Source organism: Diospyros lotus, chromosome 1 (assembly GCF_014633365.1).
Source record: "Diospyros lotus cultivar Yz01 chromosome 1, ASM1463336v1, whole genome shotgun sequence".
Taxonomy (NCBI): Eukaryota; Viridiplantae; Streptophyta; class Magnoliopsida; order Ericales; family Ebenaceae; genus Diospyros; species Diospyros lotus.
In genome coordinates this window covers 43,943,287-43,970,149 of record NC_068338.1, presented here as the reverse complement: position 1 = coordinate 43,970,149, position 26,863 = coordinate 43,943,287, and the positions used below count along the sequence as shown (strand labels likewise).

Below are 26,863 nucleotides of genomic sequence, written 5' to 3'. Positions count from 1 at the left end.
AAGAGGAAGAAATGAGTCCCATATAGCTTCAGGCCGGGTAATGTTGCCATAATCCAGGGTAATGCAGAAGGCAAAGTTTCACCTCTCAACGAAAGCATTAGATTTGTTATATCCAATACAGCAGCAGACAGATGAAAAATACCTAATATGAACATGCTATGCATAGTAAAGTTGCCTGGATAAATAGTTATATTCTGTTTTTATCATAATAACCTATAGGCGCCTTCGGACACGCCTGAAAATGGGATTTGCAGATTCAGCTACAATCCCATCTGCTGCCAGATCTAAGCCAATAATGCTGCTGGAACTCCGCTTCCTGTTCAACTGTGGACCGGAGAAGTCATCTTCAACTGCCACTGTCTCCAAGAGCTCAGACAACAACGAGGGGTAGCTCTCTTCTATATATCTGAATCCTTCAGATTTCATAACCACTGCGAAGTATAGTAACGCAATCAACTATTTGCCCCTCAGCAAACACAAGTAATTAAAGCAGAATAATTACTCAAAATGAAGACTGCACAAATAAATATAAGATAGAAATTATATATTGTATGAGGGGCAGCTCTCTTCTATATATCAGAATCCTCCAGGTTTCCTAAGAATCATAACCACTGAAGAATATAGGAAGGTAATTACTGACTTGTACCTCTATAAACACAAGTACATCATAAATGGGGAATAATTACACAAAAACAAAGACTACAGAAATCAATAACATAGAGATTTTGTTTGTGACCATCTTGCCGATATCTGGTTTAAAAACACAAAATGTAATTGAGGAAATAACCAAATCATTCAGTGTCAAGTTGTTTCAAAAGAACACAAGTATGGAAATCATTTTTTCTTTTTCTTTTTTTGCGCTAAGGAAATTCAGTATGAAAAACATTTCTGATAGAAAATAGCAATAGTGATGCCAATGCATCAACTTCTCCTCTGAAGGGAATTATAAACAATAGGAAATAAATAAAAGCATCAACTATACTAAATCCTTTGCATTGAATCTGTGATTTGTCATGGGAAGTTTTAAGTAATAATTACAGTGTCATTTTATTGGGCAACCAAACAAACAAAAATGAAATTGTCAAGGCGTCTGTACATTTCTTGTCGTTTTCCTAACCAGCCAAAGGAGTAAATTTAGTTTCAATCTCTTGATTTCTTTTACCTTTCTATTCATAAATCTAAGATCTGAATGTGTAGTAAAGATCTCCACATAAGCACTCATAAACATACAGATTATGTCCTAGTGCAAATCTAGTAGGTGGAAATTTATAAGCAATCATCCAATAGCAGAAAGACATCTAATGATTGCATATGACATAGAGGACAAATGTGGTGCATACAGCATCTATCATCCTTCATGTAGGAAGCAGTTTAGATGCAGGGAACTTCCCAATCATGAAGGTAATTGAGTAAAAGTCCGTTCAAGTTAATTTAGCGGAAATAAAGTAGATTACAGCTTGGTTAGATCCATACTTTTGTAGGTGCTTCAACCATTCAAGTGTTTTAATTCTCTCTCAACCAATCCCCCGTTGCTGGTTGGACTAGTGACACCATAAGTAGTTTTTTCAGAGCATTGTGCATTTTGATAAAGTTTTGTGAGCCCAGCCTTCATTTGTGTTAATATTGCCCTACTGAAGGATTTCGTTAACTCCACAGATGCAAATTTAAATAAAACACTCTATATGCCCTTCATCTTTGGCAGCGGGAGCAAAAACAAAACATTAAATAAATAGCTGCAAGTTACCAAAGACATGTGATACTGCATAGTCAGCTTTGGATTACTCCTCACAAATTTAAAATGATCTAGTGGTAGCAGGTCACTCCATATAACCCCAGGTTCTAACAAGGCCTTAGCCTATGCAAGACTTCAAGCTTAGTCTCCCTTTGTGGACTTGTGTCTTCAAGAGGGAGGCTCCTAAGGCAACACCTTCCAGACCATACAAAAAATAGAATCAAATGGCTTGGGAGATGACACTAGAAGTGAGCCCTACTGCCAAGTTCTTGAGCATTAGATGGCAGGATGATGAACTTGGAATGCAAAAACTGAGAAGCTGGTGAAGCAGTGGTTAAAGGCCAATTCCAAAAGAAGCACTGACCAGATTGTAGCACACATCATCCCAACACTGGATACTCATACCATACAAATTGATAAATTCTACAAGCTTTTTCTGTTCCTTTTTTTTTTTTGGGTTTTTTTCCCTTTATCTTCAAACAATTATTAAAGCAGAATGCAGCTACTAGCTTAAACATGACCTTTCCCTGACCCTGACCACTGAGGACACTCTTTTAGAAGTGCCTATTGGATTGTAGCAAAGAGGGACAGCAAACCCTTATTAACAGAGCTCCAGTAGAACATATAACTAGAGAGCAGACCCCACATAAAAGATCAACCTCAAAAGATAGAAGGAGCATAAGTGTGTAATTAAATAGCCTTTTACTTCACTACCAGTCACCTTCTAATTTAAACAATGCTAAATCCAAAAGAACAAAAAGAAAATAAAAAAGGTTGCTTTGACTTCATCATTGTCACCAATCCTAACTTGGTTAGGATAAGCTGCAGTTGAGGGTGATGACTTTTATCATTATCTATAACAAATTATATAAAACATAAATCATCTGAGCAAAAAGAATTTTCATCACAAATAAAAGAAGTCTAGCATCACAATTGCCACAAAGAGACATCAAATCCTTAGTACCTATTTCATGTGGAAATACAGATGAGTAATTGACTCAAATAGAAAACCACATTTTCATTGGGTGTCTAAACTTCTCCAAATAGACCATACTGCAGAACAGTTAAGCTGTGTTTAGCTAACTGTTTATTCTCAAAAAAGCAGTAAACAAAATTTGTTTGACAAAAATTATTCAAGCAAATCTTCCAAAGCATCCAATTTTTGATAAACAGGTCAAAAGTTAATTCTTTGAATTCTTAAAAATGTTTTAAATCAAATTACACAGTTCAAATTATGCCTTCCCACAAAAAATCCTCAAATTGATTTTCATGTGATTGCACTGATCATCCTTTGTTCCCTTTTCTCATGAAGATTGCTCTGAAATCCTAGACTGGCCACCTTGGCAAGCCAGGTCATGCTACTTGTCTGTCAGTTGGTGCTACACACCATGACTTGGTTTCTGATATACATGCAAGTATTTCCTAATAAAGTCCACTAATCAAACTATTTTCCAACCTCATGGTTATATTTGTTACCAAACAGCCTAATACTTCCTTCTCTCACAAGCAAGTCCAGCTAAAAAGCCGAATACATTATGATACCCCATTAAAGGAACTTTCAGTAATAATTAGTATAAAAAGGCACGAAAAATAAAAAATTCACAAAGTGCCAGAGTGGAGAAAACCCCAAGTGAACAACACCATACAAGGTGTTGGGAAAAAAACTAAACAAAGAATTAAATTCCGTCACACACCCATGCAATGTTACAAAAGTGAGAAACTCTCACACTCAACCCCATAGCACAATACATCCAAGCTTACAACTCTCACCTGCACCCTAATTGGTGCACCCCCCCCCCCCCCCCCCCCCCCCAAGCAATCTGATAATCAGATATGCAACTCTTTGTATAGACAAAAGAAGAAAGGTCCTAAATCCAAAATTCATTTAAATTGGTATACAAATCCTATCTCTATCAGACTGTGGGTTGGTTTATCCAAATCTGAATTCAAGACAATCTCAACACCAGGGAAAGCTAAAAGAATTAATTGACAACCTGTACAAAGGAAAGTAAAATGAACAAATTGACAAACTAGCAAATCCTATTCCTATTAAGTTTAAAAGTAAACTTCCTCTCAACAGACAATTAAGCAAAGATCTCAAAAAGATTCCATTTCAATTTAAAACTCATACCTCCTGTGCCTAGAAGGTTTTATTCCTCCTTGCCTTCCAACTGCATACTCTAGAAATTCATGTAAACAAAATCTTCCTTTATGAAGATGTACACTGTGAATAAAAAGGGGCCATTGTCAAGACCCTAGGGTGTCCTAGGGTTTGAATAGGAATTTAGAAGAAGAAGAACAAAATTAGAGGGAGAGAGAGAGAGAACAAATTAAGGGAAAAAGGGAGAACGGGGGAGAGAGAGAGAGAGAGAATGAGAGAAAGAGGAAAAGAGGAATTGATTATTCATTCAAGCGATATCCCTCCACAATGCTGTAGGTTCCTTTATATAGAACCTCTAGCCAATTCAGCAACAACTCTCTTCCTACTTAACAGCCTAACAACAAGCTATTATACAATCAACCCGTTCCCGGCTATTAACCAACCAACTCCTTTAATTAGACCCTAACAGTTTACAAGGTTAATACCCTCCCAATTACAGTACTACCCCCTAGGGTCGTGACCAATCCCCACCCCTTCAAACAATTCTTGTCCCCAAGAATTGATAGCTGCTAATCCTTATTCTTCATCCAATTCCAGTCTTAACAATCAGATTTATTCTTCTCCTCTTTTTCCTTACTTTTTTTTTCTCCTCAGCTTTGTCCCATCTTCTCTTGCGTTCTGTTGCTTTTGTTCTTGCTGCCAAAATAAAATGTAAATTCCAAGGATCGACATGTTAAGGGTCCCTTCTTCAATGTTAAAACTCTATAACCAAATAGCAGCAACCTTTTCTTCCTTCATCATCCAAATCTAGTCCACACCAGGTGAAATGACAGCAATACTGTCATACAGCTCGGGATCAAAATTGCTCAAAAAGGCAAGGTTAGTTTCTTCGGCTGGAATTTCCTTGACCTGTGACTCTTCAGCTGTTTCCACAACCAATTGCAAAGCAGCAATACTCTTAGAATCTGCTTCCTCAGACCCCTTCTTGCCCTCAGCCTCCAATTTTTTTCTTTGGTCCGAGTCCTCATCAGTTACCTGTCAACCCTCAACAGCTTCTGTATCAGCATCCTTAGAGCTATTGTAAAGTTGTTCTGGCCCTGATTGTTCTGCCCAAACTCCTGTAGCAACATGTGGTCCGTTACGAACTTGCGAGCTGCTCTTACAATAATTTTCTGGTGGCAGCCCGTGTTTTTTATAAATGGCTTTCAATGCCACTTCTTGCAACCTCGCCTTCTCCGCCACTTATTCCACCGTAGTAGGGCAAAACATTTTCACACTAAGCCTTAGAACATCATCAAGACCATTAATGAATTTTGACACAAAATAAGACTCGATTAAAGTTGGATGGAATTTGAGCACAACTGCTTTCAATTTCTCAAATTTGACCAAATACTCCAAAATCGATCCATCTTGCTTCAGCTTGTTAAGCTCCTCTATGTAATTCTTACCTCCAATCTGGTTGAAGGAAGCAGAGTATTCCTTAGAAAAACATTCAATCGGAATACTAACTTGAAATTTAAGTGAAACTAGAATCAAAAGGTCGTCCAACTTTATGTCGACGTCCTTGATTGCTTCCCTCGTCGCATCACATGTTTCCTCAAATGTTTTACCAAATGGATGAGCACTTTCAAGAAGTTCTTCGACCATCTTGATAGGTTCAACTCTTGAGAATTCACCCCTGTCACAACTTCTTGATTAGCTTTTAAGGATCCCCTTGGCAACCGGAATTGGTTCCGGTAAACCTAATCCGCCTCTTTAGCGGCTTCAGGTTTTGCCAACTAATTCTACCTCAATTGGAATCCGCCGAAATCTCCTGCTTCGCTTCCCAAAGATTACCTCCTGCTCAGCGTGCGGTTCTTTGCGGCTTCAAGATTTCTAGACTTGACCGAGAGTCGTTGCTCACCTCCCAAGTCGGCCAATTGTCCGCAATGGAATTGGTCACAATCTGGGTCTGCTCCGGGTTCAATCCTTGATCACTTGAATTCACCTTCAATTTCCAATCGCTACTAATTCAAGAAATCCAACACCGACCACTGTCTTTCAATTTCCAATTGCTACAGATTCAAGAAGCCCAACACTGTTGGCTTGAGTTCAGTCCCACCTAGGTAAGAAGTGGACGCAGGCTTGGGGCGATCTTGAATTTGCAACGCAGAACGAAAGGCTGTGACTACGAAGATTTTCGGTCAGAATTGAAAGACGAAGCTAGTTTTGGAGACGACAGCTCAGATTTTAAGTTGCAACAGAGCAGGTGACGAGGGAAGCTAGCATTCTTGGCAGTCGACGAGGTGGGTCAGGTACGCGAGTTTGACGGAAGTAACATGACCAGACCAAGGGTACAAGGATGGTACGGAAGTCCGACGAAGGATTTTGGGACCAGTGGTTAGAAGTCATAATTTGTTGGAATCATCACCAATAATTGCACCAAGGAATTAAATATCGCCTGGGCCTGCTTCCACGCCCTGCCTTCACTCACCCAATTACCGTCCAAAGACCGCAAGCCTTTGACTCTAATGGAATTAATTATTCCAGAGTCACCGAACTCGCCGCTTCTTGAATTATCTCCAGCAACTTGGTCAATTCCACCCCAAACTTAGATGGCTTCCCTGCTTCGCGTCCGTCCATAAGCTTTAATCAAGACCGCCTCTTCCAGCTGCACCAGCTTCGCATCCGTCAACCCAGATCACCAGCTTTCGTCTGTCCATTTTGCCTCCTGTAATCGGGTCGGACTTACTCACTCGTAAATTACAATGTCGCGCCCAACTGAACTCGCTAAAATCTGGGTCCGCTACTAGATTCTATGTTGCTGGAATCCTCAAAAACCACTACTAGAATTAGTTGGATCCACAGCCAAGAACATTGGCTCTGATACCAGTTGTCAAGACCCTAGGGTGTCCTAGGGTTTGAATAGGAATTTGGAAGAGGAACAACAAAATTAGAGGGAGAGAGAGAACAAATTAAGGGAAAAAGGGAGAACGGGAGAGAGAGAGAGAGAGAGAGAGAGAGAGTGAGAGAAAGAGGAAAAGAGGAATTGATTATTCATTCAAGCGATATCCCTCCACAATGTTGTAGGTTCCTTTATATAGAACCTCTAGCCAATTCAGCAACAACTCTCTTCCTACTTAACAGCCTAACAACAAGCTATTATACAATCAACCCGTTCCCGCCTATTAACCAACCAACTCCTTTAGTTAGACCCTAACAGTTTACAAGGTTAATACCCTCCCAATTACAGTACTACCCCCTAGGGTCGTGACAGCCATCAACCCAGCTAATGTATCAGTCACATTATGACTTGGCATGGCCAATGTGAATTAATAAGGAAACTCCTGAGTCTGGAAAAAGAAAGGGTAAACATTCCTAACAGCAGCAAAGGAATGAAAAACCTAACTGCATTTTTAACCAATGAGGTCAAAGAAAGAGCATTTCAAAAAATGACATAATTCAAAGCATTCTTATTGACATTAACAAATTAGACTAGGTCAGACACAATGGCCTATATTGCTTCTTATCGTATTTAAAACAATGTTGAATTTTTTTGCCCATGAGAAAAAAAAAATCCTTTGATAAATGCCACAATAATGACATTTCCAACTCTGATTAACCCAGGTCATAAAAAAAAACTCTGATTAATACAGGAAAAGTCCATATATGACAGGATAAGAAAACATTTATTGTTCCACTAATTCCTAACCTATTAATTCTAAAGAATCTAACTACAATGCATGGACTCATGTTCAACAGATGTGCAGCATCAACAGAGACAAGTTTGTTTGTCAAAGGCATACATCAAGACCTTGACATCCAGATAGAAAGGTTCATATGCTTTCTGCATGTATATCTACATGTAACTTCTTTCTTTAAGACAAGTACCTTGTAAATATGTATTACATCTTTGTCATAAAATATTTCTCAGCTAAGAAGGAAAAAACATGGAAGAACCTAAATCAGTAGTTGACCAAGACTTAATCTGCTATCAGGATTTCAGGAACATAAAGGAGAACAGAAACAGGACAAAATCAGTCGCAATCTGCCTAGGAGATTTTAACCACTTTTATACCCTCACTTTCGCCTCACTGCTGAGTACCTACAAGGTGAAGGAATTCACATCAACACTCTGACAAATACTGACAATAAAACTTCCCTTTGACAAATGCTCCACCTACCTTAGGATGAGCCATTGATCATAGGGTGTCTTATTTATTTTCTCAAGAATGTAACTATATAGTGTTGATTTGGAATAAAATCACCAATGTTACATATGCAAGTACACATTAAAGTGGAACACTAAAATTGAGATAACCTGAAAGATTGCACTGCACAGATTCTACGGACAACACGCACCTCCCAAGTTTGCCGCTGCAAATTTCAAGCAGATAGCCTTCAATTGTGGACATTGATGTTGCTCAGCAAGACTAAGTGTTGTTGCCACTGTGTCAACACATACTTCTTCACACAGTTTTGCTTCACACAAATGTTTTAGTCTATCTAAACCAAAGCGGTCAGCAGCAGCCAAAAGATGCTGCACCATAATTGTTGATGTGGACAATGACGTTGATCCCACAATTTCATGTGCATCAGGAAGCTTATCTGAGTAAATGAACAGGAGCATAGCCTGCAAAAGCATATTAAGAAGGCACCTAAATCTTCTGAGACAGTAAGGTAAAACAGATTAAAAAAAGAGCATATTCTATGAGGCCTCAATGTCTCCTGGTCAATGTAATTTAAAAAACAAAAAAGCATATTCCTCTATATCTCATACAGGTTTCATAACAATAGAAATTGGTTCTAGAACCAATACAGGATGCAATGTAGCCATTTCACAAATAGTGTTCTAATGGATTTATCGATGCTGTACTTTTTTTCTTGGCAAGAACAAGCTATGATAGATTATGTCATGCTTATCTCAATGACATGCACCCATAAGAAGCAGGGATCAAAACAATTGACAGGCAGAAAGATATGACTAGAGCATTTACATCTCTTGGTTCAAATAAACCAACAGCCAATTGTCATGACCCTATGAGCAATAAAAGGATATTATTGTAATAGGATAAAATAGTTTGTTAGGAATATTTTAGCAAGTGGTTAGAAGCACATGGGAGCATGTGCTAGGCTGTTAGAAGGCAAATATGCCTATAAAAGGTCGCTATAATGGTTTGTTTCCGGATCCAAGAAATTAATGAATTGAAATCTGTTTTTCTCCTCTTCCAAATTCTCTCCCCTTTCTTGATCTTCATCTCCCTCTTTTCTGTTCTTCTAATCCCCCTAACACTTCTTCTAATCTCTCCCTCATTCTTCCAATTCCTCCTTAATTTCCTTCTGTTTTTGGTCGTAGCTAAATCGGATTCTTCCGATTCCCAAGCTGATCCTAGGTTAAGATCTAGGATCATGACAAATCGGTATCAGAGCAGTCCATCCTTGGCTGTGGTTTTGATTCAAGTTCCGATGATGATTATAAGCTGCTAATTTTCGATCGAAGGAGAGCAAGTAGTTTCGACTCGAAACTGTACGCGGATTCCGTTCGAAGAGACATATTCCTTTGACTTCTTTGCTGGTGAGTTCCGACACCCTAGGCTGCTAATTTCCAAGTCGGAAGGCGTTTGAGGCGAGCCAGGAAGTCACGACTGGTGTAGGAGTTCAAAGAGATCGCGGTTGTGTAGCGGGGTTCAGCTAGAAGGCAACAAAGGAAGGGTGGTCTATGACCACTAAAGTGCGATTGTTGAGACGAGCATGAGTCCGTCAAAGGTGAAGCAGATGACCCAGAGAGTTGCTACCAGACCGATAAGCTTCCTGTAGGAGCGGCTGGGTGTTGTAGTTTTGATCGAGAAATTCCGACCAGAGTTCTGTGGGTACTGCCGCTTTGATTGGTCAGTGATTTCAACCCAGACGGTAAGAAGTGGATCTGGGCGACTTCCTGAACCCATTGTAGTTGCTACCAGATTTCGAAAATACCAGAGACGAGCGCAATTGGGTTGGGAGCCTGTGGACAGTGATTGGGTGGCGACCGGTGCAAGGAGGAATTGGGCTTCGATTGATCGAGCAGCAATTCCGATCGAAGCTGCTAAAGCCAAGGCAATTCAACACATCTAATTCCTATGGGCCCGATGATTGTCGATGCTTCAAGCAAGTAAAATTCGATGGGTTATTGAAGCTGAGGTGACTGAGGCGAGAAGGAACGACACCGATGATTCCTGGCAAATTGTGAAGACTGTCGGTGATTAGGTAAGAAGACTGAATTGAAGCAGATCTGTTGAAGATCCGTTGAAGCCACGCCAGCTGATTTATGACGGTGACAAAGGTAGATTCAAGTTGCTAAGCAAGTTGTTTCCCTTGACTTGATTTGATTCGAAGAATAAAACAAGGAAAATTAGAGAGAAAGAAGAGGATATGGGGTCACCAAAGAAATTGCTGTAAACTCACCTATGTCGACCTCAATTCAACAAAATAATCGGTCTGCATTGAATTGGAAGGCAGGTGGCTCATCTTGCGGAGAAATTGAAGACCGTTGAGGGTTGAGAGGCAATCATTTATCCTAGGTGCTTGCTGTAAAGCAAATAACAAAAGGAGATGTGGACTCAATTGCAGCCGAATGATGCTGCATTTTCAGTGGCTAATTTTCAAGCAAGAGAGCAGCCTAAATTGCAGCGGACCAGTGCTGCATTTTTAGTGGGGTATCCTACTAGTGAAGCTAGGGGAGGCAGAGCATACATGAAGCGGAATGCTTCACTTGCAGCTGGAATGGAGCCTCCATGGCAACCAAAGAAGGCTGCATTTTCAGTTGGCAGCAACAGGGAATAGGAAAAAGGGATCAGCCAAGTTGACAAGGAAACAAGAAGTGTAATACATGAAGAGAGCAAAGAATTCAGCCAAATGATACGCGAAAAGTTGCAAGAGTTTGCAATGATACTATCTAAGGAGTATCATTACAGTTTTCCCGCCAAATACTTTGATGACTATCATGGAAGTTTTAACAAGGAAGAGCTTCTTAAAATGGAGAAGCCAAAGGAGAAGACAAGAAGGTGGGAAACTGATTCATCATTGACTTCTGAGTATGTGCTTGGGTACTTTGAATTAGACAGCAATATCAAGAAGGATGTTGGCAACATCAGAGATGATATTGGTGATGGATTACATCCTTCAAGGGGAACCTGTACTGAACAGATTGATAGGGCAACCAATGCAGAGGGATCATCTGATATTGCTGAAAAAGAAGTCCAAATAGAGGGGAATTGCAGCCAACAAAAGGGAAAAGAAGTTCTCGATGGTGATGTTTTTGGGATTCTGCAACAAGAGCAGTCCAATTTTATGGAAGAGGAAGAAGAGGAGGAGGAAGAAAAAAGTGAGTAAAAGAAATTGGAGGAAGGCACTCAATCAATTGACAACCTCTCAAGCACTCTTACTAGTGCTGAGACACTCGACCAAGTATCAATCATTGAGAAATCGTTGGCTAGAATTGAGATTGCAGTAGCTCCTAATGTTAATGCTCACAAACAGCCTTGGTATGAGCATTCAAGGCAAGTCTACAAGTCCCCATTGCTGCATTTCGAGGCTGTTGTTGATATTTTTGCAGCAGAGCATGGTTGTGGGTTGAATGGGGGTACAATAACAGCAACTATGGTCGTAGATCTGCTCTCCTTACTTGTAGTGGAGGGTAATGAAGTTTTCCCTGATGAAATTATGGGCCAATTTATACTTGGAATTAATCTTGAAAACCTAAGAATGAAGAAGAAGAGACCTAGAAGTAGAAAGAAATAAATGAGGATGATCCGCATAGAGAATGTTGGAATTGGATGAAGAGCAACGGCTACTCGCGGCAAGTTCTTGGGAACAAGAACTCTCTTAAGGAGGGGGGAATTGTCATGACCCTATGAGCAATAAAAGAGTATTATTGTAATAGAATAAAATAGTTTGTTAGGGATATTTTAGCAAGTGGTTAGACGCACATGGGAGCATATGCTAGGCTGTTAGAAGGCAAATATGCCTATAAAAGGTTGCTATAATGGTTTGTTTCAGGATCCAAGAAATTAATGAATTGAAATCTGTTTTTCTCCTCTTCCAAATTCTCTCCCCTTTCTTGATCTTCATCTCCCTCTTTTCTGTTCTTCTAATCCCCCTAACACTTCTTCTAATCTCTCCCTCATTCTTCCAATTCCTCCTTAATTTCCTTCTGTTTTTGGCCGTAGCTGAATCAGATTCTTCCGATTCCCAAGCTAATCCTAGGTTAAGCCCTAGGATCATGACACCAATTAGAATAAATAGTATCTATTTCTTAAACCTGTTTATTCTATTTTAACTTATGCAACATCACATATCATGCAGTTGGCATGTAGAAGTAAGTGACAAAGCAATATCTTTTGAAAAGATGTTTGCATCTTCGCAAGCAAAGATGCCATTAAAAAAAGCACAATCAAACCAGAGTTGCTAAATAATGATAGCATACAAGCAACTAATGATAGCATACAAGCATTTTCACCCATTGAAAGGGTTGCATATAATAATACAAAAGCATCCTATACTGATACACTAGTTCTCAGAAATACCAGCATATAACACCTATGCCCAAGAAAGTCAGTGCAATTGACATAATTTCCAAAAATGCATTAGCATTGTGATAAATGGAAAAAAGCATACTTAATGAATCTGGGAACAATTTAGCAATTACAACAAATAACAAACATAAAAAAGGAAATTGACATTTCAAGATCCATGAACAATTGAACATGCTCCTTCCATTTCTTTTTCTTTCTTTTTTAAGTCATAACTAAGAATACAAACAATTGAAGGAGCATTACCTTGAAGATAGAGGGTTCAAGATCCTGCAATACTACTTTATCCATGTTAGGATTTCCAACAAGCCCAAAAAACTGTGCTTTAAACACAGGAGAGCGAGCAGCAAGTATCAACTTATGAGCTCTGAAGATTTCATCCCCAACCTGAAAATCAATATCGCAGCCAACTTCAGACTCCAGTAGGTATTTAAGATCCTGACCCATATCTGATGGTGGAACAACAATGCTATACTGTTTTGGACCCTCCAGATGGTTTCGGACAACTCCGACAGTGCAATGCATGGCAAGGCAATCATCCTTTATATAATCAGAGGTTTCTAAACTTGTTCTCCTGAAAAAACGCTTGTAACCCCTGAAATGCATGTAATAACAACTTCAAAATTGTCAAATAGACAACTAGGCTTCAATTTCTTAATTTCAGGTGCAACTTCAACAAATTACCTAGGAGACTTTGTGCAGGAAAACTGCCAAACGCAATTAAGCAAATTAAACTTGGCAAATTATATATTCCCAATAGCTAAGCAGTTAGAGGCTCTAAGTCATTACAATGAAATAGCGATACGGCAAGATTGCGCATACTAACCACATGCTTCCTTTATACTTGAGAGTATAAGGACCACTCTCTAGCGCCCGATCGAAGTGACTGTGTACTTTGTGCTTTCCCCTCCCACTCTGATCCAGCAAAGTGAGCTCGAACAGCGCCCTGACGTCTGTTCCATCGCTCGCCAAAGCAATAAACACGGACACATACATGGAGCTGTCCTCCATGTTCTTCCCGTCGGGGTAGAAGTAAATTGCCCAATCGTATCCCCCAACCGTGAACGTATCGCTCGATATATACTTCCCCGTCCCCATCCCCTTCGCAAGCGAGTATCCTTTGATCGTGAAATCATGCGATCCATTCACCGTCTCGCATATCGACTTCGAGCACGAGCCTTCGAAATCGTTCTCGTGTTCGTATATCACCATTTTCTCATGGAATTGACGCGATCAGAAACCCTAACCCTAGCACAACCCAGGCCACGCCTCGAACTCGCGTGAATTGCTGGAAGGAGAGGGATTGGGGGACGTTTGGCGGGCGAGAAAGGGCGATAAAATGGAGGGAAAGCTAGGGATTCAGAGAGACGGAGAGAGAGAGAGAGGGAGACAACGAAACTCGATTGCGAGTTTTCTGCTTCTTCCAATGAATTGTGCATATATATGTATATGTTTATATGGAACTCAGATCTTGGACATTAATCAAGGAAAGATATATTTAATATATTTTACCCTTAAAAATAATTAATATTTTGTTTTATTTAAAAATAATAGAGATTAAATAGACGAATAAAGGTAAAAGGCTTCCAAATGTTTCCTTACCATGCCAGGTCAATCAAAGCAAACCCATGGAAAATCTTTGAACTGATTACTTGCTTTTGACTAAAATACCCCGTTGACAGTAATTTGCTTTCATTTTTTTAACCAACTTGGATCTTCCTTAACCAGGGAGGCAAACGTTTTGATCCTAAGAATGGCAATTGCGTAATTCCCACGCGTTAGTGAATTTCCCAACTAGTAATGCTTGCCAGCTTGCATGTTATTTCCGCTAATTAATGGTCATATCATAATATTTTGACAATATAATATAATTATTTAATTCAAATTAATTATGTGTAATAATTATAACTAGTAAGCAGTAACTATTATATTCCTAATAAAAAAAAGTAACTATTATATTATATTGAAGATAATAATATTGAACAAATTAAATAACATATACAAATATTACTACTTAATTAGTTAATGATATCATAATAGTAGAAACAATGATGGAGTGAGGTAGAGGTGTCAAAAGGGCCGGGCGGCCCGCGGGCCGCCCGGCCCAGCCCGTGACGGGCCGGGCTTTGGCCCGGCCCGTTACTGTTCATACGGGCCGGGCCGAGCCCGGCCCCCATTGGGGGGCCGGGCTGGGCCAAAGAAATTGGGCCCACGGCCCGGCCCGTCTAAGGGCCCGGCCCGTGGCCCGTTGGGCCCTTATGGGCCGGGCCCATGAGGCCCTTATGGGCCAGTAAGGCCCTTACTCATTTTTTTTTTTAATTTTGTTATTCTTAGGTAATTATTGATATTGGATGCTAAAAAATTTAATTTCGCAATATATATAAATAATAACCATCAATTAATTTATTTAAAATTTTTAAGTTAAATTTTTTATATATTTAAATTATAAATAAACATTCTCCTTTTTATATGTACATTATTTTTCATATCAATTCACAACAAAAATTATAAGGCATATAGAATTTTGAAATATAAAATAATGAAATAATATTTAAAACTTAAAAATTAAGATAGAAAATATTTTAAAAAAACAAATTAATTTTTATATATGTATTATTTTGATATTTATATATGTATATATTATATGTATTATTTTTAAAAAAATTATTTAAAAAAAAAGGGCCGGGCCCACCGGGCCCGGCCCACTAGGCCCTGTGGGCTAAGGGCCCGGCCCGGCCCTCTAGCCCACGGGCTGGCCCGGCCCGGCCCTTTTGTAGGGGGGCCGTGGGCCGGGCCGGGCCCTATCAATTATAAAAGGGCCCGGGCTCGGCCCGGCCCTTTTAGTAAAAGGGCCGTCCCGGCCCGTTTAAAAAGCCCGTGGGCCGACTCGGGCCGGCCCTTTTGACACCTATAGAGTGAGGTTAAGTCTCAATATTCCATACATACTCTATCCCAAGCTAGTAAATAATAAATATTTCCAAACCCAGGCAAATGCTCCAAACTCATCGATGCTCTAGTTGTTTGCGATAACAAATAGTAGAGTAGCATTGCTTCTTAAATAAATAATATATATAATCAATAATCAATAAATAATAATAATATACATGTATACAAATATACAAAGGTCAATTTATCATATCTCATAATTTCCATCATGATGATTAGTCACCTAAAACACCATAATTATGAAAAAGCCTTATAAAAAATAAGAGTAACTTATGGACAGATAACATTTGAGCATTTCATCCATTAAAAATATCCTAAAAAATAAAATTAAGTATGAACTAACAATACGAGTATCGCTTTATCAAATTAGTGATATTTGGATATTAAGGTTTTAAGTATTGTGTGTGTATATACATAGAGTTAGAGAGTATATATGTAATTAATTTTGATATTATGAGTTTAAATTATTCTTGTTATAAGTCAACAAAGTCTAATTGTTAAGGATTTGTATGGGCTTAAATTAGATTGTGAGGATAGGTTGGATATTAAGAAGATAGAACAATATTGAGGAACAAAATCTTTTACTTTCAAGTGATAGATATAATTGTTCTCATTTAAATAATGTAACGAAAAAATTCTTAGAATATTTTTTCGATGTATGAATAAATAATGTTGTAATTTCAGCCCATTAATAATCCATTTTGACCTCTAAGTTTGGAATGCATATCATGATTAATACTTAGTTACTTATTGAATCTTGCTTTCAATGTGTATTTTTTTTTTTTATATAGAATTCAATGCTTGATTATCCTCGAAAAAATCAAAAGAAAATCATGTTCTCAAACTCTTAAGGATAAACATAATTAAATTAGAGAAGTTTTATTCATAGCACTATGCCACCTATTAAGAGATTTTAATGTGGACTAGTATTTATTGATTAATACCCATTAAAATATTCCTTGATTAATTGCTTTTATCTCCTAGGTTTGGTTGGCAATCTTAAAAAAAAAAAAATTGTTTTTTCTATCATTTTCAAAAAAATGTCTTTATTAATTTCCAAAATAATTGGACACCAATCTCCATAATTATTAACCTTCATTTTTTATCTAGTCTAGCTAACATATGGTCACACTTTTCTCGTAACAATCGTAAGTGATCACAACAAATTAAAAATCCTATCCAGTTGCTGGTGAAGTGATGATAACTTGTGAAAAACGTTTGGGAAAAGCATTAATTAGGTGACTAGGTATTATTAGTTTTATTAAGATTTAGTAAATTTTGAGTGTTTTTTATCAATTATTTATTTCTACGAATTACAAGTTGCTATATTTTTGTCACCTCATTAAATTTAATAAATTATTTAAACAAATTCCAATAGCATATGGATTTAAACAACTATTTGAACCGTTACCAATGAAAATAACATTAATTAAATTTAATTCAACCTAGACTTTTGCGTGGGTTGCTGCTAAATATAATAATGTAATTATATTATTATATATCTTTTAAGAATAATGCTATTAGTACACTTTAGACTACACAAAAGTATATCAATGACAAAAATATTCCTCATGAAGCGCATAAAGAGATGCAGAATATTTTGGTCATAATACCCCTTATATAGTCTAAGATATATAAGAATAATAACATGATTTATTCCTTAATGCCTAATGCCTAAATACGAGCTTCTTCTTATTGGGATGTGCAATGTGAAAGGGATTACACTTGATATGTGAGGGATAACTTGTACATGACTCATGATATACAGGATATATTGAATTTGTTATTTATTTTTTATTTAATTTGTTATATTTAGACGACGCTTCAATTTAAAGCCACAAAAAAAAAAAATGTGACAACAAAATTTGATCCAATAAGAACTCTTAAAAATATTAAAAAATATTTAAATATTATTAAAAAACGCCAACCAATTTGTTCATTTAAAAATTAAAAACTCTAGAAATATATAAAAAATGTCCATTCCGACGTGGTTCTTTTAAGTATTTTGTTATAATCATTCATGTCAGTGAAAAATATTTAAAAAAAATATGTTTAACACAAAAAATAATTTGTCCAGGTTCATTTAAATTAAGTTTTATTTTTTGAATAATGATAAATGTAGTTATTATATATATATATATATATTCTTGGACTTTTATTTTTATACTTTTTATATGATAGGTAAATGTTATAGGTATTTTTCGAACCACTTCTTACAGGCTGGATATAACCTAGCAGGCTGGCCCAATCGCCTGAAACCCAATCTGCCAAAGGCCGAGCTTGTCAGAACAAAATTACATGTCGTTGAGACCTGAGCTCAGACAGCGAAACCGAGCGAGCTTCTAGCAATACTGGCTTAACCAAGCAAGCTCTCAGCTATACTTTTAACTCAATGACCTAATTGTTCAATTTGCATAACAATAAAAATCGCAGAACACCAGAGATAAGTACCGATCTACTTTATATGAGACCAACCAAATCTCTAGTAATACATAACTCACTCCCGATTTTATGAAATTGATAAGGACACTTTGTTCCCTATGACATTATCCTTCAATTTATTGATTTTGTGAAAATTGTAAATACTCTACACAATAAATATGGGTCAAAAACACCATTGTGGGAGGATAAACAATAATAATATACTATTACTTTGCCGAAATAACTAAATAACAGTCGTAAAATAAATATTGTTCTGGCTGAACCACGTTAAAAACTTTTCTGTGTGCGATTTATTATATGTTCTATTTTGTTCATTCTTTTTGTATATAGACTTATAAAACGTCAATAATTATAAAAACTACTCTCTAAATTAAGTTTTATCGCTTATGTGTATATTAAATTTTATTTTTGAAATAAAGATAAATATAGTTATGTTATTATTTTTTATCAATAATTATAAAAATATTGATATCTATCAAGAATTACTTTCTAACTTAAATTTTATTTTCTTAATAAAGTTAAATATAGATACGACATCTCTTATTGGAAATTTTTTTTATTTTTTAATCAGAAATGTAGATATTGTATATTTTCTACGAATTTAGCTTTTTTTAATATTTTCTATTGGCAATTACTTTCTAAATTAAGTTTCATATATTTTTTCTAAGTTAAGGTTTATTTGCAGAATAAAGATAAATGTAATTATGATATGATTTATTAAAATTTTACTTTATATATATATATATTTATCAAAAATAAAGGAAAAGTTGTTCAAGTCAAGTATGTGCTAGAGAATTATTTAGTTATTTATTTCTTATCATAGTTTTGGTTAGAAAAATAAAAAACAAAAAAGTAAATTTAATATATAAAAAATTGTTAAACGAATAATAAGGGATAAACCCTAAAATGTTGAATCAATAATAGTAAGAGCATATAATAGTTCTAAATCTCTTTAGGATAAGTGAATACATAAATTTTTATGTATAACATTTTTAGTAGATTTATTTAAAGTATACCCAAAATATATATATATGGTTCACAATGGAGGCTAAAGATTGATAAAGATAAATATATATGGTTCACAATGAAGGGACATCCACAATTGGCTGGTACTTGGTACCCATGGAAGATGAAATCATAAAATGATGAAAATTTTAAGTATATTGAATATTCCAACTTTATATTTGTTTAACTGATAGTGAGAGGTACTATAAATGGATGATTTTGCGATTTGTCAAAAGTAACCAACAATGCCCCGGCAACTTATAGGGGGATGGGCAAAATCAAATTGGTGAATTTGCAATGTCGGCATGTGGTTTCGGTCTGAAATTATAAATACAATAAAAAACTAAAAATTTCCAAAAATAGCAGAACAAGATCGACGAGAGAGAACAGAGAAGAGGAGCCCAAGCTCTGAAGCACTGACACCGGCGCGGAAAAAAGCTTTATTCCCTTCGTCTCCCGGATGAATGAAATTCATCAATCTATATAGATTCATATGCACGGAGTGAGGAAGAAGGCCATCAGATCCGGCGAAGTGGATCCACGAAGATGAAAGGTCTCATCCACAATGGCGAACTCTTCACCAGAACCTCCGCATTGATCAAGCTCTCCGTTTTCTTCCTCCTATCCGTAGCTTTCTTCTACTTCGGCAAGCGTTGGTCCGACTCCGATGGCTACCAGCGCCTCCTTTTCTTCAACTACTACAAATCCACTCCTTCCGTCGCTCTCTCCCCTAATTTCAACAAAACTTTCGATCTCTCCTCTCTTATTAACGCCACCGCTACAACCACTTCTGCCGCCGCAGATCAATCTGCCCAAGCCCTAACTTCAATTCCACCGCCGTCGGATCCGAAGCCGCTTCCTCCGCCTCCGCCTCCTCCTCCTCCGCCACCGCCGGCAGTGCAGAGGTTCGGGGTTCTGGACGAGAACGGGACCATGGCAGACGAGTTCGAGGTCGGGGACGTTGATCCCGACGTCGTGGAGAATTGGGGGATCGGGAACGAGATGGAGGCTGTGAAAGGCGGTGGCGAGGGGTCGAAGGCCGTTGTTAAGAAGTTCGAGCTGTGTCCAGAGAGTATGAGGGAGTATATACCGTGTTTGGACAATGTAGAGGCGATTCGGCGGCTGAAGTCCACGGAGAAGGGGGAGAGGTTCGAGCGGCATTGTCCTGAGAAAGGCCAGGGGTTGAATTGCTTGGTTCGGCCGCCTAAAGGCTACCGCACTCCGATCCCCTGGCCAAGAAGTCGTGACGAGGTACTCGTCGATCTATTTCTGCTATTCTTTCGACTGCTTTCTACTACACGTTTTTTGTCAATTATTCAATGCCATAAAATGTAATGGACAATTTAGTACTGCTATTCCGTTTGCTTTATGGCTGAATCAAATTAATTAACATAATTCTTAAAATTTAGCTATTTGTTTATGTTTAATGTGCGTTTAACCGCTGGCTGCTGAACATATATACGAGAAAGCTATATGCATAACGTTGTGTCGCAGGTATGGTTCGGCAATGTTCCCCATGCACGACTAGTTGAAGATAAAGGGGGCCAAAATTGGATTTCCATAGATAAGGATAAGTTTAAGTTTCCTGGAGGTGGTACGCAGTTCATACACGGTGCAGATCAATATTTGAATCAGATTTCAGAGGTAATTGAGTTGTGGCCTTACCATTTGAATGGTGTAATTAATATTATTTGCTATGATGTTGGGGATCTCGTCTTCCTGATTAGCACTTTCATATTTTTCTCTGTAGATGATCCCTGAAATAGCATTTGGTCAGCATACTCGAGTTGCTCTGGATGTTGGATGTGGGGTTGCAAGTTTTGGTGCTTATTTATTATCACGGAATGTGCTCACTATGTCTGTTGCTCCAAAAGATGTGCACGAGAATCAGATTCAGTTTGCACTAGAGCGAGGAGTGCCTGCAATGGTGGCAGCTTTTGCAACACGGAGATTACTGTATCCAAGCCAAGCTTTTGACTTGGTACATTGTTCAAGATGTAGAATTAACTGGACTCGTGATGGTACACATTTTTCTCTAACATTTAATTTGTTATCTTTGTTTTGATGGCTTTTTTTTTTTCCCTAACATTTAGTCTGTTCTCTTTATTTGGTAGAAAACAATTAAGCACAGTTCATCAACGTCCTGGGTATATCTTAGAAATTCTATGCCTCTTATTTTTTACTTGTAGAATTTCTTCCAGAGGTGGAATAAGATTTTTGTGCCAATGATATTCCTCATTAATTTTCATTCATTTGTATGAGAAGGACCCACCAACTGTATTTTCCTAAACATTTAAGAATGTGTGATCAGTCTCCCAACAGTATCTTGGAAATGCTTTAACTTTTATTGCTTCTCTTCCAAAATTTCTTCCAAAAGTTGAACAAGATTTTCAAGCCAAATACATTCCTCCTTAATTTTCCATATCATGGATATGGATAATGGAGCCACTAACTGTATTTCCCTCTTTCACATAATGACTGATGTCTTCTTTAGTCTCAAACCAGCTAGTGAATGAACAATTTGAAACGCCAAATAATCTGTTTACAATCAATGTTCCGCAAAATTTATCACTTAAAATTTCCAGCCCATCAGATCTTTACTGGAAAAAGAACCATTATAGTTGAATAGGTTTATATGCTAAGAAAGGTAACTAATATTTATTGGAAATGTACCGATTCCTTGTGTTTACTGATCTGCTATCTGTTACTAAGGCCATATCTTGGTGAAAATAATTAAAGTTTCACAAAGTCTCATCTTGATTTATGGTGATCTTAAACCTTGACATGTCTTGATGATTAATGGAAGTTTTGCTATCTTTTGCTGTCATATATGAAGAAATTTACCTTCATTTTATGTTCTATGTATGTTTATATGTACATGTGTCTGCTTTTTGCCTCATGTTTCATACTTTCATTAAAAGGAAATAAAGTTTAATGCTAATTAACCTGGAGCTGAATGTTAGGACCCTAGGGTTATGATGAGGGTAATTTTGTCTTTTGTTTATACAATGTAAGGCTGTTATGCTATTGTACCTAGACTGCTACTCAACTTGTACCTTGGGGTTATTTTGTGCCAAGGAATAGCTATAAAAGCTATCCTAACAGAATGAGAGGTACGAAAAAGCATATTCTCTGGACATAATTCTCTCTCTCTCTCTCTCTCTCAAATTCTCTCTCTCGATTCTTCTCTTTCTTCCGTATCCCTCTGTTCTTCTCTCCCTCTCTGCATCTTTTCGCCCCAGAGTTCCTAAATCTACTCTAAATTACCCGTCAAGCCCAGAGGGCCCGACACTGAATAGAGCCAATGTGCAATCACTATTGTCTAAGAGTTTAATTTTATGATTTAGGTTTTCCATGTCACAATGTGTGATTGTTTTCCATGTGGCTTGCCATTTTCATTTTGAAAATATGTTATCAAATCTTTGGGTTTATTTAGTTGAACTTTAACATCTAAAGAAATGTTTCAGTAGCCATGTGAAATTTTATTGATTTTGGATATGTAGAACATGTACTGACAAGCCTCTTCTGATTTCTTTCATTATGGAAAAGATGGAATATTGCTGCTTGAAGTCAACAGGATGCTACGTGCAGGAGGATACTTTGCTTGGGCAGCACAGCCTGTTTATAAACATGAAGCACTGCTAGAAGAACAGTGGGAAGGTAAAGTTAACAATCTTGACTTTGGATCTTGATATTTGCATCCTTTCTATCTTATACCCCTCTGTGAAAAGCTGCGAGCCTAAATTTGCATTCAGTCACCCAAATGAATTCCCATTGCTTATGGAGTGCCTTCTGTGATTGTTAGCCTTGGAACTGTCAATGGTAATTGAATCTGGTTTTTATCATAGTTGTTAAAAAGTTTTTAAAAACTGGTTATGGTACTGAAAAGCAGAGCAGGTCATGAAGGTACATGATATATTGTTAACTTATTGGCTCCATAAGCAGTTGTCTAATCCAAGTTCAAGGTTCTGCTGCGTCCGATAGAAGTGTTTGTGTTGCATTTTTTTGGTTGGTCCTAATAAGAGTATCAAATTATCAATGCCACATGTGCAGCCAATCAGACCGCAAATTTAGTTTACTGATTGTTTGTTTTCTTTCATCTCCAGAGATGGTTAATCTTACCAGTCGCCTTTGTTGGAATCTTGTGAAGAAGGAGGGTTACATTGCAATTTGGCAGAAGCCTCTTAACAACAGTTGCTATTTAAGTCGCAAGGCTGGGACCCAACCTCCACTATGTGATCCAGATGATGACCCAGACAATGTTTGGTATATTAGCTTACTTTCTACTTGCCAAAAAAAAGAAGCTATTATATCTTTGACGTCAGCTAGTGGTGCCATTAATTAGTTTAGACTGCCTTAAATGGTATTTTTTTTTTCACTCTCTCTACCTGATGTTGCTTCAGGGATTTCAAATGCATAGTCAGCTGTGTCACTTGCTAAATGATTGCCTTCTAGGTTAGAAGAGATTTGTGTAATTGTTAATGTTAAATATTAACAAGCTTTACATCTGAAGTAAAAGCTGGCATTGTAAACTCTGGTACTGAAACATTCCTTTAGATATTACTTATTTCAATTAGGCTTTGATTCAATGTGCTTTGACCATGTAGCCAAATTGTGGAAGTGTCAATTTCTCTATGCGATTCAATGCTACAAGTGCCACAAGCACATGAGACCCCTTGCCTCCAGTTTCTACTGACAACCTGTGTGTGCACTGTGCAATTCTTCTATAACTCTGGCCAAATTGTGGCCTGTGTCTAGGATAAATTCTTTTTTCAGTCTTGTTGTTTGATTAAACAAGCCAGACTTCTGAAGACCATGACTATTCCTGATTATACAAATTTAATGCTTGCACAAAGAGGAATGACTGATTAACAAGTACCACACTAAGTATTAGTTCTGATTTTGATTTCTTGTTGTCGAATAACCTCGGTACAGTTGTGCAGAAAGGTGCAACTTGTTTATTTGTTCATTTTGGTGCACAAATTATGTAGGGAAAAAGAAAGAAGAAATGCAGAAAGGTTGGAAATAAGGGCAAGACACAAGTATTGTAACTGAAATGTATCAAATAAGCAGCCACACTATTGTGTAGGATCCAGAGTTACACCTGGTTCATGTAGGAGGGGAACACTCCATTGTCATTTATAGCGGCAGGTGAAGCTTGCTTTTCATTCTTAGAATCTTGTAGGAACCTCTCCCAGATAGTACTGTAAGTGGAGTCTTGAGAAATTGGAAATACAGTTTTTATATATATTAGTACGGATTCTACTGTCTTGTTTTATGTAATATAGCATCAATAATATTCTAATAGGTTTCCTATTTTATTTTATTTGGTAGGAGGAATTATGGTGTAGAGAAATACAAATAATTTAGGTAGTTCTATTTCAGCAAACCCTGGTCCATAAAAGGCTCCACTTTTCTTTATTAGTAGTTAATTCTCAAATCTCAATGCCACAAAGCAGGAGTTTGTGATTGTGCGATCACAAGTGATGGAGAGATCTTATTGTAAACATGAGACCTGCTCATCCACTTAAAAAACCTCCTCTTTGTTAATGCTAGAAAGATAGGTTAAACTATTGATTGACCCTTTGTCTTCATAACAAATAGTGATTGTTTCTATAGCACATGCATTGTCATGCTTTTTGTTGCATGCTCCTCATGAATTAGTAATTTTCTCTATCCATTGCTTTATGACTTCAGGTATGTTGATTTGAAGGCATGCATTACTCAACTACCTGAGAATGGTGCTGGAGCAAATGTTACGACATGGCCTGTACGCCTTCACACTCCTCCTGACAGACTACAAAGCATACAGATGGATGCCTACATATCCAGAAGAGAGCTATTCAGGGCAGAATCAAAATACTGGAGTGAAATAATAGAAAGTTATGTTCGCGCTTTACATTGGAAAAACTTCAAACTTAGAAATGTACTGGACATGAGAGCTGGTTTTGGAGGGTATTGGATTTCATTCCCTTTTATTCTTCTTTGTTCATCATTATCACAATATACACTAGTTATCTATACCATGTCATTTTAATGTAAGCATGCGTTATTATATATATATATTTTTTTATGATTTACCCATTTTGGCAGATTTGCAGCTGCATTAATTGAACACAAACTGGATTGCTGGGTTCTAAATGTTGTTCCTGTCAGTGGTCCAAACACCTTGCCTGTTATCTATGATCGTGGGCTTCTTGGAGTTGTGCATGATTGGTAAAAATTATGGCGTCATTTTTTCCCCAACTTCTTAACTGTTGTTATTTTTATTTCTTTTTCCTTTTAGGTATATTGATCATAGTAAACTTCATATTCCCCTCCCTCCCATTTTTTTTTTTTTTATTATTTTACAATTTGTTAGGCTGTGCATCCTCACTTGTAATATCCTTGTGTTAACTCATCCTTTAAACAAATGGCGATCTTTTTATGTTTAGTTCTGTAGAAGTTATTTTTAGTACTTGTACCTGTTGGTCAACCCGAACTCCAACCGCTCGTGTATAACATGCTACATTAACCTACCCAGGTGTGAGCCGTTTGACACATATCCAAGAACCTATGATCTGTTGCATGCAGCTGGCCTGTTCTCCATTGAACGGAAAAGGTACTCTCTCTATTCTCTGTTAATACATATCCACTCGGCCAATAGCAGTTGAAATGATTCATCTTTTATTCACCAGTGTCATATTCAAGACTTGGGAATATCTGGTATTAAAATGTTTATTTTCTTGCTTTCCTTTTACCAGATGCAACATGTCTACGATCATGCTGGAAATGGATCGAATTTTAAGACCTGGTGGTCGTGTATATATCCGCGATTCCCTTGCAGTCATGGATGAACTCCAAGCAATTGGAAAGGCCATGGGTTGGCATGTGTCGTTGCGAGACACATCCGAGGGTCCGCATGCAAGTTACAGAATCCTGACATGCGATAAACGCTTGTTGCGAGTTAAGTAGCAGGACGCAGGAACAAATTGGGAACTGGGATATGCCATCCTCTCTGATGTTGTGGTGAATACGTCGTGCTCGAAAAATCTGGAACTGCCAATCGCTTCTGACAGTTAAAAAGCTGTCTTGGACAGTGCTCACTGAGTTCCGACTACTAAGGCAAGCAGCATGAAATGAAGACAGATATAACATAATGAGGCAATTCTTGATGTATATTATGATACGGCGCAAGGCGTTGTGTAGAGGACGATAATAGTGGCTAACCTTTTATAGTTTTCCAGTCCAAATTTATCTGAAAATACATCCAAACATTCTCAGTGACAATGACAGTAGTTTTTTCATTTTTGTGCTTTGTATTCTTAAACGATGATTTTTTAAATTATTGCAGGAGCATTTTTCTAGATTTTATCAAATCTGTGTGTGTGTGTGTGTGTGTGTGCTAAGTTGATGAATCTCTTTGTTGCATTTGTATCTAATTTGTACTTCGTAAGACTGCATTCTTTTACTGTTTGTGGATACCAATCCAAATATGGCCTCGCCCCATTATAGACAGATTTTATTAATTTCTTGCATCAAAATCGGTTCGTACAACCAAAATCCTTTGTTTTTGTTTTTTTTGTTCCTGGAAGTTTAGAGGAAACGTAATTTGCGAGATAAACGGAATTGTGTACTAATTTACCATTTAAAAAGAAGGCAACATGCATATTCGCAATATAACTACTGAAATATCAACTTTTTCTACCATTCGAGATATGGTCTATTCGTTTTGTCACACCATTAAATAATCTATTTATATGTTCTGGACCAGAGATTGTTTTAAAGAGCCAGCTCGGTGAACCAACGCGCAACGGCTGGCTCTTGTCATGTGGTGAGTGGTGACGGTATCGGCACAACACAAACGAGTTGTGCATGTACGCTTAAAATCAGATCCTTGTAAGAGATGTTTTAGTTTCCTTTGATTCCCTGATGATCCAGCAAATTATTATTGCAGAATATATACTGCCTGCTATAAACACACATGTTGACGCATGTTCACGAATGACAATCATTGGAGATCCATGAGGTAATCCTTCATAGGTTGACTAAATAATTTTACCAGAGGTAAACCTTCAACTTAAAATCGCTTTTCGCACAATGTTTTTTTTT

At 37.4% G+C, this 26,863-nt stretch overlaps 2 protein-coding genes across 3 annotated transcripts; one reads left to right on the top strand and one right to left on the bottom strand.

Annotated features, from left to right (window-relative positions):
* On the bottom strand, window positions 1–13,817 carry LOC127810189 (BTB/POZ and MATH domain-containing protein 3). 2 transcript variants are annotated; one of them, XM_052349523.1, is made up of 4 exons: window positions 13,206–13,817; window positions 12,626–12,974; window positions 8,175–8,445; window positions 1–431 (listed from the first exon to the last, which is right to left on the bottom strand). In XM_052349523.1, exons 1-4 carry the CDS (start codon window positions 13,589–13,591, stop codon window positions 214–216), a joined length of 1,224 nt encoding a protein of 407 aa, XP_052205483.1. In that variant the 5' UTR covers window positions 13,592–13,817; the 3' UTR covers window positions 1–213. The 2 variants fall into 2 exon arrangements, with proteins under 2 accessions (XP_052205483.1, XP_052205491.1); XM_052349531.1 differs by having other exon boundaries at window positions 374–431; window positions 8,134–8,445.
* A 5,297-nt stretch (window positions 13,818–19,114) lies between these two features.
* LOC127789961 (probable methyltransferase PMT11) lies at window positions 19,115–26,130 on the top strand. The gene is made up of 9 exons (XM_052319092.1): window positions 19,115–20,023; window positions 20,267–20,416; window positions 20,523–20,793; window positions 22,322–22,432; window positions 22,879–23,038; window positions 24,470–24,727; window positions 24,866–24,988; window positions 25,296–25,373; window positions 25,516–26,130. The coding sequence occupies exons 1-9, from the start codon at window positions 19,319–19,321 to the stop codon at window positions 25,724–25,726; spliced, it is 2,067 nt and encodes a 688-aa protein (XP_052175052.1). The 5' UTR covers window positions 19,115–19,318; the 3' UTR covers window positions 25,727–26,130.
* Window positions 26,131–26,863: the final 733 nt, after the last annotated feature.

Excerpts from the sequence above, each read along its gene's own strand:
- LOC127810189 (XM_052349523.1), bottom strand. The coding sequence starts at position 13,591 with ATGGTGATATACGAACACGAGAACGATTTCGAAGGCTCGTGCTCGAAG. Across the intron at positions 12,975-13,205 it reads AAGTATAAAGGAAGCATGTG|GGGTTACAAGCGTTTTTTCA; the intron begins GTTAGTATGCGC and ends CATGCATTTCAG. Across the intron at positions 432-8,174 it reads TGCAGCGGCAAACTTGGGAG|TGGTTATGAAATCTGAAGGA; the intron begins GTGCGTGTTGTC and ends TATACTTCGCAG.
- LOC127789961 (XM_052319092.1), top strand. The coding sequence starts at position 19,319 with ATGAAAGGTCTCATCCACAATGGCGAACTCTTCACCAGAACCTCCGCA. Across the intron at positions 20,024-20,266 it reads GGCCAAGAAGTCGTGACGAG|GTATGGTTCGGCAATGTTCC; the intron begins GTACTCGTCGAT and ends GTTGTGTCGCAG. Across the intron at positions 24,728-24,865 it reads ATGAGAGCTGGTTTTGGAGG|ATTTGCAGCTGCATTAATTG; the intron begins GTATTGGATTTC and ends CCATTTTGGCAG.